This window comes from Pantherophis guttatus, chromosome 5 (assembly GCF_059756535.1).
Source record: "Pantherophis guttatus breed Tessera chromosome 5, ASM5975653v1, whole genome shotgun sequence".
Lineage (NCBI taxonomy): Eukaryota > Metazoa > Chordata > Lepidosauria > Squamata > Colubridae > Pantherophis > Pantherophis guttatus.
In genome coordinates, this window is record NC_142067.1 from 131,294,432 (window position 1) to 131,314,641 (window position 20,210).

Consider the following 20,210-nt stretch of genomic DNA (forward strand, 5'->3'; position numbering starts at 1 on the left):
GGGGAACCCTTTGTATTTCCTATCTGAAATACTTAGAGCAAATATACTGTAATTTCCATCATTAAAAAAATGTCCATCTGGAACAGCTCAGCTGTGTATCTCACCCTAGCAGGAGCAAAGAGGAAATTCTTTGGTACTTAGATTCTGGGACGTGCCAAATGATAACCAGCTTAATTTTGTCTTAAATAAAACATTTGCTAAAAATAATGGGTCAGTCATTCTTTGGAGGAGAATTCCAGTCTGATGCATGACTCAGATTCTACCTTCTGAGAAAATTTGGGACAAGCTGCTGCCTCCCAGCTTCTGGAACCCCAGAAAGAAGTCCAGAGCGGAAACACATTTCAGGAAAATGTGTTTAAGGGCGCTCACACGGGGCCAGCTCCTCTGCTCAGAAGAACCAAGGCTCCTTCAGAAAAGGTGAGCAAAGTAACTCCAACACTCAAATTTAAGACTTTCTCCTTGATTTTGTTTAGAACTAATATGAGTCAGAGAGAATCCTGGGCAGGCATTCAGGATTCTGTTATTCTATTTATTCATTCGTCATATCTATATAGCTGCCCATCTCATACATGTGGCTCTGGGCAGTGTAAATTAGAAACAGATCGTAAAAACAGTTACAATTGCAATAATAAAATATTGTAAAAATAATAAAAGCATTAACAATAGTTTAAAAGGCTAGGAGCTATGAACACCACGGGTGCTTTTCTACATAAGTCTTAAATCTGAATTCTTTATGCAGCTCACCATCCTGGGGTTTGTTAATTCCGTCTGCTTTTCTTCCGTGTTGTGTTTTTTGAAATTGTCCCTTGTTTTCAGAAAAGCTCCCAAGCTTCCTGCACTTTGTCTGGCATTCTATTTCTGCTAATGGAACATGATCCAGTAACCTTCTTCCTGGGATGCTCTGAACCAGAACCTGGGCAGGAGTCCGGGGGTTGTGAGAACAATAACAAAAGTGGAGCCAAGTAGCCCAGTCACTCACCCAGCAGATTGAATTTTAACCCCCAAAACGTCCACTTGAATTAATTAGTCAACTCCACCCAGTCAGCTGTGCAACAGGAAACGCTAATAATAAGCTAATTAATTTTCACTCTCCCAGCTATTCAACTATCATCCCAAATATTCAGCACCAAGCTTTCAAGGCACCATATCTCTAGATGTTTGGGGGTTTTGTCCTGCTGTCTACTGCAATGCAAGAGGTGACAAAAATTAAAAAAAAAAAAAAATTAAACAGAAAATACAAACAAAAACAAGAAAAAAACCAAAGGGCAGATTCAGTGGGCCACTCGGGTCTTTTTCTGCTGTCAGTTTTCTCTGTTTCTATGAAAATTGAACAGACATGATGGGTAAAACACACACCCCTTCTCTGACTGTGCTGATTCAGATCCAAGCGAAGTGGATCCCCCCCTCCCTCCCTCTAGTTCAAAAAGAAGAAAGACATGGAAGGGGAAGGGCGAGTTTTAATCCCTTTGCAACAGGGAAGCCTGTCCTTGGCAAAATTAGAGTTCCAGAATCCTAGGGCCGGAAGGATCTTGGAGGTCTTCTAGTCCAGCCCCTTGCCCAAGACAGGAGATCTTATAACAGCCTGGACTCATGGAGCTCCAATCTTTTCTTGATAAGTTTTTATTTAAAAAAAATTACCTTTTAGGACTCCAGAGTGTGTCTAACTCTATTTCTTACACATCTAGACTTTTTCTATGTATCCACATATACTCTGTTTCATAGGAAGCTCAAGGCAGCATAGTCCCTCCACTTTTTTCTACAGCACCAACCAGTTATTTATTTATTTATTTTTTATTTGATTTATTTTATTTTATTTGATTTATATGCCGCCCTTCTCCGGAGACTCAGGGCGGCTTACAATGCGTTAAGCAATAGCTTTCATACTTTTGTATATTTATACAAAGTCAGCTTATTGCCCCCACAATCCGGGTCCTCATTTTACCTACCTTAGAAAGGATGGAAGGCTGAGTCAACCTTGAGCCTGGTGAGATTTGAACTCCCAGTAATTGCAGGCAGCTGGTGTTAATAACAGTGCTTTAGTCTGCTGCTCCACCAGTTCTTCCCTACTCGTGAGAATCAAATCTAGATTCTCTTTTCTGTCCTTCCGCCTCTGGAATATGAAATTAGCAGATTATTCAGAAATCTACTTGGATTAGAAAGGTTTTCATAAATCATTTACTTCAAAGTTACAATAACCTGTGCTTGTTCAGGGATGCAGTTTACAACTGAGAGGAGACCTCCATCTAGTGGTAAACATCTGTGGTGCACTTATACATAATTACGTAGGACTTAAGGCTAGCGCTCAGGTTCAAATTCTATAGAAAAGGGTGTTTGTGAATGTTACCTGAGACATTGAATCTGATAACCTGAAACTACCTTGGAAACTACCTGCACACTGAGTTTAACCCTGCTGCTGCTGACCCCTTTCTTCCCACATCTGCCTGGACAACCACTTTTCTGGAACGGTATGGGGTCTCCTTCCTGAGCAGGGGGCTGGACTAGAAGACCCCCACTTCCAACTCCGTTGTTCTATGTTCTATGCTCTGCTTGCTCTTCCCGTGTCCCCAGAAGGGAGATGGGGATTCTCGTAGGCTGTTTTCCAAGTACTGAGAAGATGCTACATCTTCATAGCATGGCCCAGCCTTCACCGAAATTCTATGAAGCTTGTCCTCATTATTGATATTTTGGCACAACATTGGTTGAATGTTGATGCTCAAAGAGGGCGCGTGGGGAAATGACCATATCATATCCCTTGAAGTTAAATGCAACTTAGAAGCGGAATTCCTGGTACGAACAATCACAGTGAAAACAAACAAACCGCCTGGAAATCTTCATCTAATTAACACTTACAGCCGATCCTGACCGAACTTGTACATCTTCAGGTGTGCCACTTCAGGCTGCAAATAATGACAACCATATGATTAAAACATATGTAATACATTTTTTTAAAAAAAAGTATATAAGCAATCACACGATTGTTTACATATTCCTGTAACATAAAATACTGAATTTTTATTGATGTGGTGCTACTAATTTCAGATATATCTCCACTCATTTGCTAGGTTATTTGAAATTTCTATTCTCTTGCATCCCTGCGAAATAGATTTATACTTGAGCAACATTATAGCCGTTTGCCAGGGGTAAAATCCTCCTGGTTCGCACTGGATCGAGCGATCCGGTAGCAATGGCGGAGCAAAGCTCCGCCCTCCCGCCTAGGTGTCATTACTTCCTGGTGCGCGTGAGTGAAGTGAGCGCACGCACGTGGCAGGTGCACTTCCAAACCGGTAAGGAAGGTAAGTAGATTTCACCCCTGCCGTTTGCATTTCTCTTTCTCTCTATCTCCGTCTCCCTCTGTCTTATCGGTACCATCCTCTGCACTTACTAAACAGAGAGGGATCTTTCTTTTATGTAAAAAGGCCTAGGATTACCTTGTGGATTTCAGAAAGAGGGGGGCTAATTAGAGGGGGTTAAAAGGGAAGTTAGGAAGATTAAACATCTCCAGAATGCTTGCGGTTTATTTGAACCTGCCAATTGTCGAGTCACTTGGTGAGACCAGGGCAGCAGATAGGGGCCCCCCAAGACCATAAGGCTGGTGACTCCTCCGCCCATCCACTCAGCAGCCCCCCATTGAAGAAAGGGAATGGTAAATTAGCTTTTTGGAGATGTGTGAAGGAACTAAAAAGGATACACATAATGGACTGAAACCATTCTGTGTCAGTTTTGTTTTAATTATTTGGGTTTGTTCCAACAAATTTAATAATTTTACTTTCTTTCTTTGTTTCCTAGGAAACCACACTGAGTTATGGCTGAAGGAGAAAAGAAATGGAAAGAATTTCCCCTGAAGAATTTTGTCTTCATCTGCAAATATCATTAGAGAAGGGATGCATGTGCTAAGAGATATATCACTCCTGAGATATCAGCCTTTACATCTGCATAAACCATCTGAAGAACTTGGTGTTGCCAGGCAGAATGAAACTCTTTATTCCTGGAGCTTTATTCCACATGTGCCCCTCACCAGAACATAAGTGGACCTCTTTTTTCCCAGCCGTGTCCTCATGACGTTGCCTTCATCTCATCCCCAATTCCCCTAAAGTTTATCTCTAGCAGTTCCCGTGCTAAAAGAATTCCCCCTTAAGCAGGAAACAAGAAGGGGGGTCTTGGTTTGGGTAATACTTTATGTACTTCAGCAACCATTAGGTTGTGTGTTGTGTCATCTTAGGACCTCTGGGTTATTTTAGGCTGGTGTGGGCAGGCCGCACTCCTTCCAGGCCTTGACTCAGACCCTTCGATCTGCCTGAACAGCAGCTGGAGCAAGAAAGTGCCCCTAAGAGTAGGCCAAGAGCAGGGCAGGGTCAGAGGAGAAACTCGGCAGTCCCATGATCTTGGATCCTTGGTGGCTACTGGGAAATGGATCAGTGCCATGTACAAAATGGGGGTTGGATACGTATATTTTATTTATTTATTTATTGGTTCAATTTATATGCCGCCCTTCTCCGGAGACTCAGGGCAGCTTACAATGTGTTAAGCAATAGCCTTCATACTTTTGTATATACCTGCTTAGTAGGGCTTTCGCCCCCCCCCCCAAGTGGTGTTCCTTTTTTTTTATATAAAGTCAACTTATTGCCCCCACAATCCGGGTCCTCATTTTACCTACCTCGAAAGGATGGAAGGTTGAGTCAACCTTGAGCCTGGTGAAATTTGATCTTGCAGTAATTGCAGGCAGCTGGTGCTACTTTAACAGCACTTAGTCAGCTGTGCCACCAAGGCTCTTGGTGGCACCAATGCATATCCCTGCATTCCCCTCCAATATGTAGTTGAGGAGAGGAGAGGGCAGTCTGAATCTGCATGGAAATACTTTTTTTCAGGTGAGTTGATTGATATCTATTCTGGAGGAACATCTGCTGTCACTGAGTTCCCAACAGTTTATTCCTTTGGCTAGTGGGTGGGTCAAAAATAATCTAAATTAATTAATACTTGAAGTAGTATGGTGGGTTTATTTTGTCAGCAGTAGGATGTATGTAAAATGTTAGTGAACGAATCATGAGGAAATGTCATTTGATTTCATTGCTGGTTGGGACCCTCAGTGAGCGTTAGCCAAACAGTTTCTGAGAATCGTGTTCTGTTCCTGCTGGATGTTGACAGCCAAGTGTTTAATGTTGTGGCTCGTGTTTTTACCTGTCTTACACCTCCTTCTCCATTACTTGATGCAGATTTACCTTCAGAGTTGATCAGGGCTGTAATTAAGAGGTTTATAGTAAGCCTCTAACACCTGGAATTCATATTCGTGAACTACTACTTTTTCCTGTTAGGTTTACCTCAAGATTGCAGCAGAACTCTAACCCATATCCTTTGGGGTCATCTGAAAGGGGTGATGAATTTGTGCTGGTTTAGTGAAATACTAAGCAGTGGTGTTAGGTTGTCCTTCAGGTCTTTACGGAATTCCAGTAACGTAAGGATAATCAAGGAAACTACCTCCCTTATTATTTCCTCATTTAGTTGTGGTCAAAGGCCAAAATAATACTTCCTTCGTTTCGATTTACTTTGCAGTTCTTAAATATTTAGATGTTCGCCAAGACCGAAGACAGGAAGGAGTATGCTGGCTAGGCAGTTGGACAAATCCAACCTGCTGCAACGTACTGTAAAAGTTGACTCATGACAGACATCAGCTTTACAGATTAATCTTACTTACGTATACATCTCATTTCCCCCCTTAAGGTTTTGCAAGAGCATTTATTTCTGCTGCAGTAGAACAAAATCACAGGAGCTCTCCTGAGCATTGCATACTGCAGACGCTATCTCTTCGGCCTCCCACATTAATTTCCTTCAAATGATACCAAGGGGCCTATATGTTACGTTTACACAATCAGTTTGACAAAATTTTGGCTTTTATTTATAACCATTTGTGTAGAAAGTATCAGTTTGTGTTTGCCTGTACCTGTCGTGCAGGGAATTTCTTCACCACAAAGCACTTAAATGGCTCCTGCATCTGTAGTTGCTGAGGTTTCTGTTTCTACCACTAATAAAATATGTTTGTGCTATAAATAAAATGTTTGTGTCTGAGGGGTGGGTTACGGTAGACCAGGGCTGGCTGGCAGGCAGGCAGGAGCGTGATACTGATCTCATCTTAACTCTGTATTACAGGTAGTCCTCCACTTAAAACAGTTCGCTTAGTGACCGTTTGAAGCTACAACATTGAAAAAAGTGACTTATGTCCATTTTTCACCCTTATGCCTGTTGCAGCATCCCAATGGTCACGTGATCCAAATTCGGATGCTTGGCAACTGACTCACATTTATGACCGTCCCAGGGTCATGCGATCCTGGGGTTTGTGACCTTCTGACATGCAAAATCAATGGGGAAGCCAGATTCAATTAACAACCATGTCACTAATTTAACAACTGTAGTGATTCACTTAACAAATGGGGCAAAACTCACTTAATAAATGTCTCTCTTAGCAACAAATTTTGGGCTCAATTGTGGTCGTAAGTCAAGGACTACCTGTATTGATTAGAAGTCCCTTGTCTTGCTTTCATTATAACTCAGTGACCCACTGCGTTTATTGTATTTGTGTATCGCCAAACTTCAAAGACCTCTAATAATTTACAGCCTGTTAAAGACGTTGGTTGGAGGATGCTAGGGTGGAACCCGTGGCTGGCTTCATCAGTAATGGCAACCTTCAGCCTTGCTCTATGATTGTCCATCCATGGGCTACATCGTTTCCCCCAGTTATGCTTGAGAGCATCCATGACACCGTCCTAAATCCTAGGTGTGCCATCAGGTCCCCAGACTCGGAGCTCTGTTATACTTATGCAAAGTATAACATCTATAACATATAACATTTGGTGACCCAAAAAAAAAAACATCTCCAGGTGGAAATTAAGAAAATTAATAGACGAAGAACAAAAGAATTACACTAGAATACATTGGAAGGAATGTGGCTTGTCTGGAAACCCTCAATGGGATTTTATATTTACCGGGCTTACATAAACTCTCAAGCTGTTCTGAAATGGCAGGCCTGTTTTTTAAAACTTTTCTTTCTTCTATATTTCTGACATTTTCAAGCCATCTCCTATTCTTTGACACTTTAATTATTGAGAACATCAGGATTCTGACAGTGAAACATGCTATCTATTCTCTGTTCGCTCATTCATTAGTTTTAATTAAACTCTTTAATTTTATTTATGCTGCCACAGACTGATTAACAACTTGCCAGCACAAATCAGGAAGTCTTAAAAAGCACCTTGAGAAATCTTCCTTTCTCTAAGCAAAAATCTACTGTAATAATGCAGAGATCTGCAGGGTTCCATAAGCCCCAGCTCAGAAATCCTGCCAGCAGCCCCCCCACTGCAAATTTCGTTTAACTGTTTCAGGAAAGCAACCTGGGCTTGGTTTCTCCCTACAGAAGTATTTCCTACTACACTGAATACAATAGTCAGAATGGTCAAGGTAAAAGCCTGCTTCCATATACTCTGCTCTACACCCTTGGGTAAAACAAGGCTGTGCTGGCCCACCTCTTCTGTCCAGTCTTAAAACAATGGACAGGTGCGACCTCATCTTCTCCCTCATCGTCACATGAACATCCCCTGCTAACCATTCTTAAAGGGCCGGTCTTCAAGGCGTTGCCTTTATTTCATTCCCCAGCCCAACAAAGCTGCAGCTGTTGGCTACTCCAGCCCATCAAGGAGTGTTCTCTCTCTTCTCCCAGTATAGCTCTGGCCACAAATATGATCTAAGATGCTTCACCGAGAAGGTAGCTGATGACACTTTCTAGGACTGAGATTCACCCAGCTCTCACTGGCCATTTTAGGCTGCCACAAGCACTCCCTAACCCCAAGCAAAGTTCTCTAGATCTGCTGTGTTTATTGGCAGTAAAATAATGGTCCCCCCCCCCCGCCAAACTTGGCCTTGTCTTGTACCTGCCAGGTCTTTGCTGTCATGAAGACCATCCATGGCATTCATCTTCTCCCTTATGCTCCAGCCAGCCCACCGCAATCTGGCAGCAGAACCCCAGGTGCTTGTGGCCTGAGAAAGTAGCAAGAATAATCAAACTCTTTACCTGTTGAGTCTCTGGAGCTGACCATGGATTCAGAGACATTGAAAAAGCACAGAGCACCTGCTGGCCGGCCACTAGAGCCAAGAGAGGCTGTGGCAGGAGGATACACTAACCTGCAGAAATCTCAGTTCACCACATTGGCCATCCAATGCTTTCTTCAGGCTACCTTAAATGTGGCTTTGTCGCTTTTCTGGAACAGTTCTAGACATGTGGCAAAAATAGCTTAGAAACAGTCGCTAGGTGTGGGGTAACTCTCCATTCCATATTGGCCACACTATGGGTAACATATTGCATCCAGTTTAAGTTAATTTTCCTCTTCATTAAAATTATTATACAGTTGAAAATTGTGTCTATGTCTAATCCATGAAAGTCTTTGTTAAACATGAAGGTTGAGCTATTTCTAAATTTTGCATGGCTTTTTCCAAAATCATAGCTGATACGATAGATCTTCATGACTTGATTCTGATCACGTAAATCCAGAGATCTACTGTACAAGGATCTGAGCCTCACATCCATATTTCTGCACATGCAACCTTTACAGACAAGTTTTGAGTCATCTCATTACCCGACCACTTCTCTCTCTATTTCTGCTCATCAGTGTTTTGGAGCTGATCCCATCTTCCATAGCAGGAGGAACGTTTATCTTGTTTTAGCTTATGGGCCCCTTCCTTGACCTTTCCCCCCAGTATGTGCAATTCCCCCCCTAATATGTGGGGGTCAGCAAAGGGTGAATGCCCATCCACCCGTCCTGGAAAGCCAGGAGCCAGGCGTGAGCTCCAGTTCTTTCCTTTGGACAGGAGGCCCCACGGCTTTCCTCCCACAGTAGAGGGGGGCTTCTTTCCCCAGCTTCGGGGGGGGGGGGCGGGCCCTGTCTTTCCACTGCCCCGCAGCTCCTTCTCCGGGGGGGGCCCTTTCCAGACGCCCCCAGAGACCCAGGCGCCTCTCCTGTACTAAAACGTGTGTACTCTGTCCATTCGTATCAGTAGGAGGAGGAAGGAGTGTCATGTATGTTATCTATAAAAATAATAGAGCTGGGATAAAAAGCTAATAAAGTAATAAACTCTAATGTTGCTGGTGTTCCTCCACCTTGACAACTTTAAGACGGGTGGACTTCAACTCCCAGCATCCCGGGCCTTCAAGCCCGCCCCTCTGAGAGCCGCCCAGTCCCAGCCAACGGTCCACCCACAGACCGGAAGAGGGCGGCCTTCGCGCAGGCGCCCTGAGCGTCCCGTGGCCGGAGCGGCGGGCCCGCCGGAAGTCGGGGAGCCGAGGGGCGCATGCGCAGAGGTCTGCTGGGGGGCCGCGGCAGGTTGAAAGCAGCCCCGGGGTGGCTGAGGGAGGCTGCCGGCGGCCTCGCCTCCTCCTCCTCCTCCTCCTCCCCCCGCGGCCTCCTTCCGAGCGGAGCGGCCTTCGGGAGCACCCTTCCCCGGGTTCCCCTTCGCTCCGTCCCGGGGCTTCTCCGCCTCTCAGTAGGTGCCGCTTTCTCGGCCGCCTCGATCTTCGAAGCTCGCCTCCCGCTTCGGTGTCCGAGTGGCGGCCGCTCAGGCAGGGCTACCCTCGCCCGGCAGCCCCCGCCTGGCCCCGCGGCTGAGATCGGGAGGAGGAGCAGGAGGGCAGGCGCCCCTAGGAAGCCGGTCTCAGGCCAGCCCGCCTCGCCCCCCGCAGGGCTGCCTGTGCGGGGCCTCCTTGAGCTGAGCAGTAACACCCTGCTCAGCTATCGAAGGTGCAGCCTGCCTGAGAAGAAGAAGCCTCCTCCTCCTCCTCCTCCTCCTCCCGCAGTGGGGCCTTTCAGCTCAGGCTAGTTTTTAAAGGCTCTATTGGGCAGCCTAGAGTAGAACTAAGGCAAGGTGGGATAAAAATCTCACCCTCTTTAAGGGAAGGAGGAGGAGGAGGAGGAGGAGGCGGAGGAAGAGAAGGAGCTCAGGGAGGCTCCCGGTGCCATCTTGCCTGCCGCCAAGGGACCTGTGCAGACTTGCCCAAGGAGGCAGAGCCTCTCCTGCGGGGCAAAAATCAGCTGCTTTTGCAGCCCAGGCTTTTAAGGGCGGGGGGGGGGGGAGGGGGGCCCGAAAGGACCAAGGGGCTCTTCTGTGACTGCTGAGGTTGCAGAAGGCGGAGGGGGCGGGGATGTGTTATTGTATCCCGGAGATGTTCCTAAATAAATGCTCACTTTGAAGGGTGATGCTCTTTCTTTTTTTAAAGAACAGTCTTTAATAAGAGGCACCTTGTGACTGCTTATCCTTTCTGTGCATCCATTCTTTATAGGCAAAACGTGGAAATAACAAATATGGAGAGCTTGTTTCCCACATTAAAACTTTAGTCGTTTTGTGTATATTTGGCCTATACTTTACGTTGGTAACAACATCAGCAGATCCTCATTCTGGGCCTAGCATCTGAAATTCATCTGTTGCTTGAACCAACTAGAGCAGGAATAGACAGCTCCATTTGCTCCCATGAAAGTAATGTTTCTGGAGTTAATTGTGTATCATGATATATTCTTAATTATTTAAAAATAAAATTAAATTGATGAGTTTTGTCCTTTACATAAAATTTCCCATAATCCCTAGATGTACAAATAAGCTCATGCACCTTAATATACAAAATATTAAGTTATCATAGCAATTCTGTGAGAGCAGATGATAGTGTGTTGTTGTTTAAGGTTGCAGAACAGTGGTATATGCCAAGACTGGCTGTTGAATATAATTGGAGATTAGATTAGGTTTTGAAGTGCGTAAGTGTATCATCTGATTTTTGGCTTGTTCCATGAAAATTCAAAATTGGAGCTTCTGCTTGAAATGCAAAATCCTAAAATTCAGTGTCCAAAATGGCTTTTTCCTTTTGTGTTTGAACAGAGGATGCCTGCCCAGAAGCTTCAGCCAGAAGGAAACCTTCAAGGCGAGAAATTTGAGGCCAGCAGCAGCAGCAGCAGTGCAAGTAATGGCCAAGCAGATGAAGCGAATAAGCCAGGGGATGATTGGATGCCCTGTGAATATGTGGGGGACCACGGGGAGGGGCGGGTCTTGGAGAACAAAGCACCATCAGCGGAGGCTTCTTTGGGGACCCTCCGAAAGGGGCCCACGCTGCTAATCGACCGGCAGCAGATTCGGTCCGTGGCCCCCAAGGACCGAGCATTTGAGCTCAGAGGCCTGCTGGGAGTCGAGGTCTACGACCAAGAGGTCTTGGAGCATGGAGTCCTTCAGCAGATAGACAAGGCGATCGGTGAAGCCGCTGAAGGGCGTCCGGTTCATGATGCTGCTGAAACAGGAGACCAAGCTGAATTGGAAGATGTGGGGTAAGTGAAATGAGGTTTTTACTTCCTGCCTGGGGGATCCTTTTGCAGGCCTTCTCTGAAAGTTCAGAATGGGACAGTGTGCTTGAAATAAAGCAGCTACGTTGGAGAGCAAAGTCTGCATCATCACCAGATAATTTCCTTTAAAACTTTGCAAAAGCGGGGCCTGTGCTGCTAATTGGCCTGCGGTGACTCCTGGCTTCATTTCTGCCATGGAATAAAAAGCTTTTTTCCATCCTACAGAAAATAGTGATTTCAAGACCATCAAATGCCACCTCCCTGATTAGTGAATACTAAGAACATAATAATTCCAGTTAGTTCACTTAGCATTGTGAAAATATGAAAGTGAAATTGCTGATTTGGATAAGTCGCATTGAATTCAGGATGATAATAAATATTTTGTGAACCGAAGTTTGCAGATCACCCTCTGGTCTCACTGCTAGAGCTCAATTATCAACATTGTAAAGCAGTCTGTGGCTCCCCAGAAATAAAGGGATGTTTGTATTTCCTATTAATATATTTATGATCCACTTTTTAATCCAATTATTTTAATGTAATTGAATTTCATTTTCAGACCATGTACATCCTCTCCAAAACCATCTGCTACAAACCATATGGAGCAAATTAGACCTCAGACTGCTGCTAATGAGGATATCAGTAGAAAACTGGATTCTGCAAAAGAACAAAATTTCTGCAACAAAGTAATGGACGGTTATTATTTGTGTATGACATTTGTTTTAATTGTTTTTGCTGTTGGAATGATCCATGTTTAATACTTGTTTAAATTCAAGTAATTTCAATTTTGTATACATAATATTGCTTACTGGTAAATAATAGTTGGTTGCAGAATGTTACTACCTCTGAAATCCTCACAAAATCAGCTATTACCTGGTTTTGATGTTAACTAAATCCTTAGAATATGCCCTAATGAAAAGAAATGATAAAGCCTTGTTCATCTCGTTCTTAATTTTTTCCATGGAGAAGGGATTTTTTAAAATGTTTCTTGTCCTAATTCTTTAATCATTGTTCATTAAGTCCTTTGCAAGTCATAGTGCTGGAAAGTCAACCGCTGTGTCTTCGTGAGATATGTAGGAATACCTAGCCAACCTATAGGTTAAAAAACGGAACCCTCGGTCAGATATATCAAGCCAGGGTGCCAGGGTTCATGCTCAGAAGCTCCTAAAAGGAGTGAAAAGATCACTGTAGACAGAAATTCTAAAAAAGCAGCAATAGACAGCCTGGTGAGAAATCCTAAAGAACAGGTTTATATCTGTTAACTAAGGGGAGGTGAAGAGGCAGTGAAACTAGGTATACTTGTCATGATAAAGGTGGCAGCCGCTTTCTTAGGTTTTCTTTCTTCCTTTCTTGACATTTTAATCTATTTTTCTTTTTTAGCTTGTGTTAATTAGCTTCTGTTCCCAAAAATAAGAGCCAACTGGAAAATAAGCCTTAGCATGGGTTTTTTCAGGATGCTCCCAATATAAGTCCTACCCCAAAAATAAGCCCCAGTTAAAATCGTCAGCCAGACAGATGTATTTAGTACCGTATTTCCCTGAAAATAAGACCTAACCGGAAAATAAGCCCAAATGCGTCTTTTGGAGCAAAAATTAATATAAGATCTGTTCTTATTTTCGGGGAAACAAGGGTAGGTTTTATTATTATAGTTAAAGCTTTTAATAAAAATATTATTAAAAAAAGAAATCCTAAAGAGTGGGTAGGCAGGGAAGGATTTCTTGTGTCCTTATAGCAAAAGTAGGAGTGGCTATCAACTTCTCATATTAAAATGTAAATATTCAGGTTTATCTAATGGGTTTTTGCATTGTACATAGAATATGTATTTAAAAAAGCCACCCTGGACCTCACAGTCATTTGCAAATGTTGCCTGTAGTATTTAGAGTGAAGAACACGGAAGAGTCTTGCCTGAAACCTACCTATTGGGCCAGGAATACAGAGAAAGCCGCTCTTCCCATGATGTTACTGTATATTTTCCATTACAAAACCTCAGCGGACTCACCGTGTATAGAAAGAGGCTTTCCCCACTCAGCTCTTACTATTTTTTTTTTAATCATTTCAGGAGCAAGAGTTTAAAAAAATGAAAACGAAACAAAAGCACCTGCAAAATGCTGGTGAAGACGAAGTTCCTGATGATGGGACAGTTGGAGTTGCTGCTGCAGTTGGAGAATATGAAGTGAAGGAATCCAGGGATGACTTTGGAGGCCATTTTGGTATATGTTTGCTTCAGATGAAATTTCGGTAGTTGAGTGCAAATGAACACGCTAACATATTTCAGCGGATTGTTCTTTAGAGAGACTTAGCACTGTTTTAATTTTGCACACCTGCAAAATGGGATCTCTGAGTACCCGCGTGGGAATTTTTCACAAATGAAAGTAAATCTCCAGATAGCTCAGAAGGGATGCTTGTCCCCTCGAGATTAGAACATTGGTCTTAATAAATTGCAAGTGTTAATCAAATGAACGGAGCTACAGAAAATGTTTAAGTTGACAAAAAGCATGATTGAAATATATTTTTCATTGCAATATTATCTGTCAGCAGTTAAAATTATGCGGAGTAGAATAACATGATTTTAATGGAGCGAGCTATCTTTTGAGTATTGGTGGTTATGTATGTATATTGAAATACTAAACACCCACCGGAGACTTGCAGAGAAAATATGACTTTGCCTTTTTAACCGTTAAAATAAAACGGAAGGTTTGAACAGCAGGAGGGTTGTTGGAATGAACAATTTGTCTGAAAATCTTGGAATCCTACAGCTGCAAAGAGCCATTTAGGCCTCTTATGTAGTGCAGGAATCCAGTTTGAAATATCATTGACAAGTGATTAGCTCTGCTGAACAGAGTCAGGAAAGGAAGGGGTAATTTCTCGGGGTAATTAGTTGCTCTTTTAAAGTTTTCTTTTCAGTAGAACATTTTTTAGTCATTTAGTCAGAGTTTGCCTTTCTGTAACTCTCATCCATTATTTCACAGCCTGTTTCCTGGGATGATGGAGAATAGTTCTTGCTCAGCTTCTACATTTTTATATAGAACACTTTTCCAACTTGGACAATTTGCACATACGGCTCTTATTTGCACTGATTGTTGTTGTTAAGAAAAGAAAATTCTGGGTTGACCATTCAAATGTACTCAAAAATGCATATCTCTCTTAGCTCCTGGTCCTACATCTCTCGGAAGGATGTTTATGTCAGCACAGGAAGAGACGGAATGGGAGAAGCTCATCCGAACTGGTCAGATGACTCCCTTTGGGACGAAAATGCTTCTGAAAGAAGAGAGGAAGCCCCGTCGAATAATGCTGAACGAAACGTCGGGTTTTGAAAAGCTTTTGGCAGATCAGGCAAAGCTCCTGTTCGAGAAGAAGAAAACCCCATTTCGTAAGGGGGGCCGTCAGAAAGCCCCCTCGGAGGGTAGCCAGACCAAATCCCCGGCCTCGCTTACCAAAGGCAATAGGAGCAAAGGCCCACTGGAAGCTCTGCAGCGGCAGCGGCAGGCTCTCTGCCTTCAGGCCAAAGCCAAACTTCTCCAGGCTGGGGAGTCAGAGAAGAGGGGACAGCAGGAGGATTGTGAGGCCTCTGGATGCAGAGGGTCTTGTGAAGACCTCAGCTGTTCCGAGGAGAAGTTTTTTCAAGAGGGTCAGGATATGAATCATCCCATGTCCAGGGAAGACCCACTGAAGCAAGAAGACGAATCAGATGATGATTTCTTTCCAAGCTCTTCTGAAGAAGACGAAGACGAAGAAGAGGATGTTATTAGGAAGGCGAGAATAAAGAGATACAAGGATGATGGCAATGAAGATTACTATAAGCAAAGGTTAAGGTCAGTGTAAAGCACATTTATACACTAGAAGATCCAGATTATGGGATTACAGGTAGCCCTTGTTTAGCAATCACAGTTGGGTCTGGTGACACTGTGGCTAAGTGGAAAATCATGAGAACACAGCTGTGCTTATAATTTTATTTCAGCTTTCCTTTTTCCCCATTCCCCTGCCCCACGGAATGCTCTTCCCAGCCCTGGGATAATTAGCATAATAAGTTTTAAACATTAATAAGAATTAATGTTTGCATTTACCATATTTTTCGGACTACAAGACGCTCCGAAGTATAAGACACATCTAGTTTTTGAGGAGGAAAACAAGAAAAAAAAATCTGCCTCCTTGCAGCAAACAACGTGGTAAGCTTCAACATAGCCTGATTTAGCATGAGCAGCTGATTGGCGGTTGGATCTGCCTCCCGGAATACCTCCTACCAGCTGCTCCAGGCTGTGGGGTCGCTGCTGCCCGTCGCCACCATCACCACCCATCGCCACTACCGCCCGTCGCCTGCGCGTGTCCCATTTTTGGCCCGTTCCAGGCGGCAGAGTTTGCCGCCACTGCCTATACCTGCCGCCTGGAATGGGCTGAAAATGGGACGCGCGGAGGCCAAAAATGGAGCCCGTGGAGGCCAAAATGGAATGCATGGAGGCTAAAAATGGGGCCCGTGGAGGCGGTGATAGGTGGCAGCAGCAATGGGCGGCAGCTAACCCTGCAGCCTGGAACAGCTGATAGGTATTCCGGGAGGCAGATCCAACCACCAGTCAGCTGATCGTGCTAAATCAGGCTGTGCTGAAGCTGACCACGCTCCTTACTGCAAGGAGGCAAATTGCTGGGAGGCAGAGGCCGAAGGGTGAGGGCTGGTGGGTGGGCGGGGCTTCAGCAACCTTAGCTGTATAAGACACACACATTTCCACCCACTTTTTTGGGCGGGGGGGAATGCGTCTTATATTCCGAAAAATACGGTACATTCACTGGAAAGGAAGGAACTACAGTGGGGAATACGGATTGAAGGAATGCGCTAGACCAGTGATGGCTGACCTTTTTGTCCTTGCATGCTGAAAGCGTGCGTGTGCGCACGACAGCGCACGCGCCCATAATACAGTGCATACATGACACCCCCCCTGCGCATGTGCACACACCCCACTGTGTCTGCTCCCCCGCGCATGCGTGTGTGATCCCTCCCCTGCTCCCCGTTTTGGGCCTAGCAGGCCTCCCTGAAGCTCCTGGGACCAAAAAAGAGGCGTGGGGGTGGCACTGCTCCTCACACTCCCCTCGCCCTCCCCCCTGCATGCCTACGCTATTAAGGTGTTATGTCTGCCTTGTATGCTGGTTTATTCCTCTCTAGCATTCACCTCCATTGTTCAGTGATGCATTTCCTGCCTCTCTAGAATTTACCTCTATCTGCTGCTGTGAGGCACTTCCTGTTCCTGTTGGATGTATATAGTTATATTCTCGATGGCTTGTATAGTGTTTTAACTGCATTTTGATTAAACAACAGTGCTGCAGAGACCCGGAAATCAGGTGGTCGGTGGGAGGTGCGCGCACAGAGCACAGCTGGGGCAAGGGCTGGCGTGCCAGCGGCACACGTGCCATAGGTTCACCATCACGGCGCTAGACCATTTGCCTAGTACCCTTGCAACTCCCTGCACTGAATGATCTGGGTAAACATTCCTTTTGATACGTATTTCCCATGGTGTGCTTGCTTACTCTCTCGTAAACCTTTCATCTCCAATCTCTGTTGGGGACTGGACGGGACAGTGAAAAAAACTAGTGAGGCAGAGGAAAGGTGGCTTAAAGAGATTGTGTGCTTCCACGAGGTTCTTCCACTTTCTGGATGTAATGACCCCTGTTTCTCTGGATCCTGGAAAAAAGGGATCGAGGAAAATCAGTTCTGCTGCTATGACTGTGTCCCATGCCCAGAAGGGAAGATTTCAAATCAAAATGGTAGGGTAGCAATTCTATTTTTCATTACACTTAAACAAATATTAATAAACTACTTGATGCAAAAAAAATAATAATAATTGTGTGCTGTTAGTGTCTTGTAATCCTTTCTTTCCAGTCTCTACTTCAGGTTAGACCAAATATTTTTAGTGGATGCTTCTGTCTCAAAAGTATATTTAGTTCAACATTTGTAGTAAATGCAAAAGCATAATTGTTACCTTGCGGATACAAATTTCATATTATTAAAGAACTGCTTGTCCTGGGTAGACAAAGTCTGCCATTTTTATTATATGCTTTACCCTTCTTGCCTTTATTTGCTCAGAGACACCAAATTTGTTTGAATACTTGGGTTATTTCAGTTGTATAATTCCAGTTATTAGAAGGTTATTGGAGTTTACAACTTTGAAATTTAAGTCTAGCTTGATAGATAATTGAGAAGTTATGGTCTAGACTTTTTTTTTAATATTTTAAACTTCTAGTTCAGTATTCCTTCTAAAATAACAACCAACCCATCCTGTTTTTGCACATTTAAATTGGCCTTGAGTATTTAGCTCAAAATACGTTAAAATGTTTATTTTCAAAAGAACAATGTTCTCTAATCTGGGTTTCTGAGAAGAAACCAAGAAATACCTGTGGCTTAAGAACACAAAAATCTTTTTGAGAGATATTGCAAGGAATTAATACACATGTTAAATGTAAGATATTTGTTATTTTATTAAAAGTTCGATTTTTTTCATTAAGCTAGCTCAATATTAAATCATTTTTAATTCAGTGTTTTCATCAAGAGTAATTTATTTTGATTGAAAGTTTTAATACGATTCACATTTGAAATCCATTCCAGCAAGGTTTTTTTTTTTAATAACATTAAGACTGTAGCAATTTATCCTTTGTAAAGTTATACGTTTCCTGCAGTTGCTGAAGTTACAATAAAAGCTTAAATGAATTTTAGAGATATCACTAGCTATAATTGCTAGGGAAACATTACATTTGAAGTTTCACAGACACACAGGCTGTTATGGCTGTCAGTCTGCATCTGTCCACATTGACGTTGTTGTACTACCTCTCCCCAGATGAACTCCGTTAAGGGAAACGCTCCTAGGAGATAAAAACTGGAGTGAAATTGCCAACAAAACATCATTTCCTCAGACTCGCATTTTATTCCTCGATTATAACTGATGGAAACAGGGCGGGTTTGCTTCTCCCGCTCCCCCGCCAGATAAGAGAGGCTGCTCCTGCCGGGTTGTTGGGTTGAGCACTTGGCTGTGTGGGGAATCCCACGTCCTCCCCCCCCCCCCCAAAAAAAAAAAGAGGAAGAAAGAAAATGAATTTTTCTTCCCACAGAGAAGCTTTCAGGATTGTACTGGGGAGACGGTTCTTCATCACGATTAAAATATTACGATGGTGAAGCTTGACAGCCAGCTGGGAGTCTCCTCTGAACATCTGAAGCACAAGGCCAATTAAAAAAGTGTGATTCCAGAGAGACGGAGGGGGGAGGCGACCGAGGAGGAGGAGGAGGAGGAGGAGGACTCCCCACTAGTTCTGGCAAGGGCCATTTGTCTGCAGCCGTGGCCAGGGAGGATGGGATAGATTGGGTGGGGTGGAGGTTTCTGTTGCTATGCATAAGGGTAGCTACTGGCATTAGCGGTAGGTCTGATGTGGTGGTGACTGCCTGCTTTATGATTTGCAAAATATCGAATATAGAATCCTAGGATTGGAAGGGACCTTGGAGGTCCTCTAGTCCAACCCCCCTCCTGCCCAAGGCAGGAGACCAGAGAAACTCCCTTTGCTGTGTTGCCATGGTCAAGAGAGCCACTGAGGGGCTGGTTGGACATACATTTGCTGTTTGGCTAAGAAAGTCTTCCATTTTTAGAAGAAGGAAGATGATGCCTAAAACATGTACTGGTGGAAGAAAAGCATCTTTTTTAAGTAGTAGGAAGTTTGTGTATTTAATAGGTACTCCAGTATCCCAGCCTCTCATAAAATACTATCATTTTTTTAAAAAATGCATCTCCTTTTGAAAGTTCTTTTGAACTTCTTTTAAAACAAACTCAGTGTTTCAAGAGGCATTTCAATGTTGCATTTTAAGCACAGGGTAATCCAAAATACTAACAGCTTCGTAAAACTTGGGAACATATACTCTGAGTAGGAATCCAAATACAGCTTTCATTCCTAATTTTCAGTCAGTTTTTCTTTGTTAAGACGTGTAATTTTGATAGCATCATCTCAACTGCCAAGGAAGCAGCAATTAGACCGACTTAGCACAAATCATAAACAGATCTGGAGAATAAACCGTTCTCTGCTTCCAAAATGATAACGATCATTAAGGGATTCTTGTCTTTTTGAAATAAAAAAGTATTGTCTTCTAGAAGCATAAACTATATATAAACCCAGCTTGATTCCTGGGTATATTTTGAAACATCAATTGGTTCGTCTTTCCCTTGTTCTTGCGATACATAAAAATATCATTTTGCTTAATTCTATCCTTTTATAGCAATTTGACTAAATAATATGCTTTTTCTTGTTTATTACAAGGTGTCTAATCACATGAAAATAGACAGCTGTAGAAGTTAGACACTGAAGATGGTAACTGAAAGTATTGTAAAGGAAGGAAGGAATCAGATTCAGTAATGATTAATTACTTTTAATTGTGGTTTTGGAATTTTTGATTCCTGGCATATAAATGATTATCACGTGTGGTTTTGGTACTTAAGTATTTTAACTTAAATTGTGGACTTATACAATTGTATAGTGCTCAGTCAGTTGATTGTAATGGCCGATAAGGCCAGTAAATAAATTTAAAACAGCTGTTTTTGAGTCCAAAGAAATCATCCAGTTATACTGATTATGCTGTTCCATCTAGGAGCATTCCAAGCTTAAACGTGGAGCTGTTTCATCTTCTGGTTAGGTTTGGGAGAATTATTGAAAGTGAAAGGACATTTTGAGCTTAAAATCTGTTGTACATAATTATGTAACATTTTACAGTTTAAAAACCCTTATTGATTGAAGAGTATTTAATGTTGCCTGAATTAAATGCAGCAGTTATCATACTATTTTCCATAAGAAAGGGTTGAGCTTTACTGAACAAAGTGCTGTTTTGATAAGGTAAAA

The 20,210-nt window shown here is 43.2% G+C and overlaps 1 protein-coding gene and 1 long non-coding RNA gene across 5 annotated transcripts in view; one reads left to right on the plus strand and one right to left on the minus strand.

Annotated features, from left to right (window-relative positions):
- Window positions 1-1,149: 1,149 nt before the first annotated feature.
- LOC132709255 (uncharacterized) lies at window positions 1,150-7,998 on the minus strand. Its single transcript, XR_009620290.2, has 3 exons — window positions 7,917-7,998; window positions 2,851-2,897; window positions 1,150-1,182 (listed from the first exon to the last, which is right to left on the minus strand). It is a non-coding gene; the product is annotated as an uncharacterized LOC132709255 (long non-coding RNA).
- ERCC6 (ERCC excision repair 6, chromatin remodeling factor) overlaps window positions 6,942-20,210 on the plus strand; it is a 38,093-nt gene continuing 24,824 nt past the window's right edge. For 2 of the 4 annotated variants that reach the window (XM_087895625.1, XM_087895626.1), the window contains exons 1-5: window positions 6,942-9,340; window positions 10,903-11,342; window positions 11,914-12,040; window positions 13,414-13,564; window positions 14,503-15,166. In XM_087895625.1, coding sequence (XP_087751751.1) covers window positions 9,119-9,340; window positions 10,903-11,342; window positions 11,914-12,040; window positions 13,414-13,564; window positions 14,503-15,166 — 1,604 coding nt within the window. In that variant the 5' untranslated portion in view covers window positions 6,942-9,118. Of the gene's footprint in view, window positions 9,523-10,902; window positions 11,343-11,913; window positions 12,041-13,413; window positions 13,565-14,502; window positions 15,167-20,210 lie in introns of all 4 variants that reach the window. The other 2 variants (XM_034415735.3, XM_087895627.1) reach the window with 1 other exon arrangement.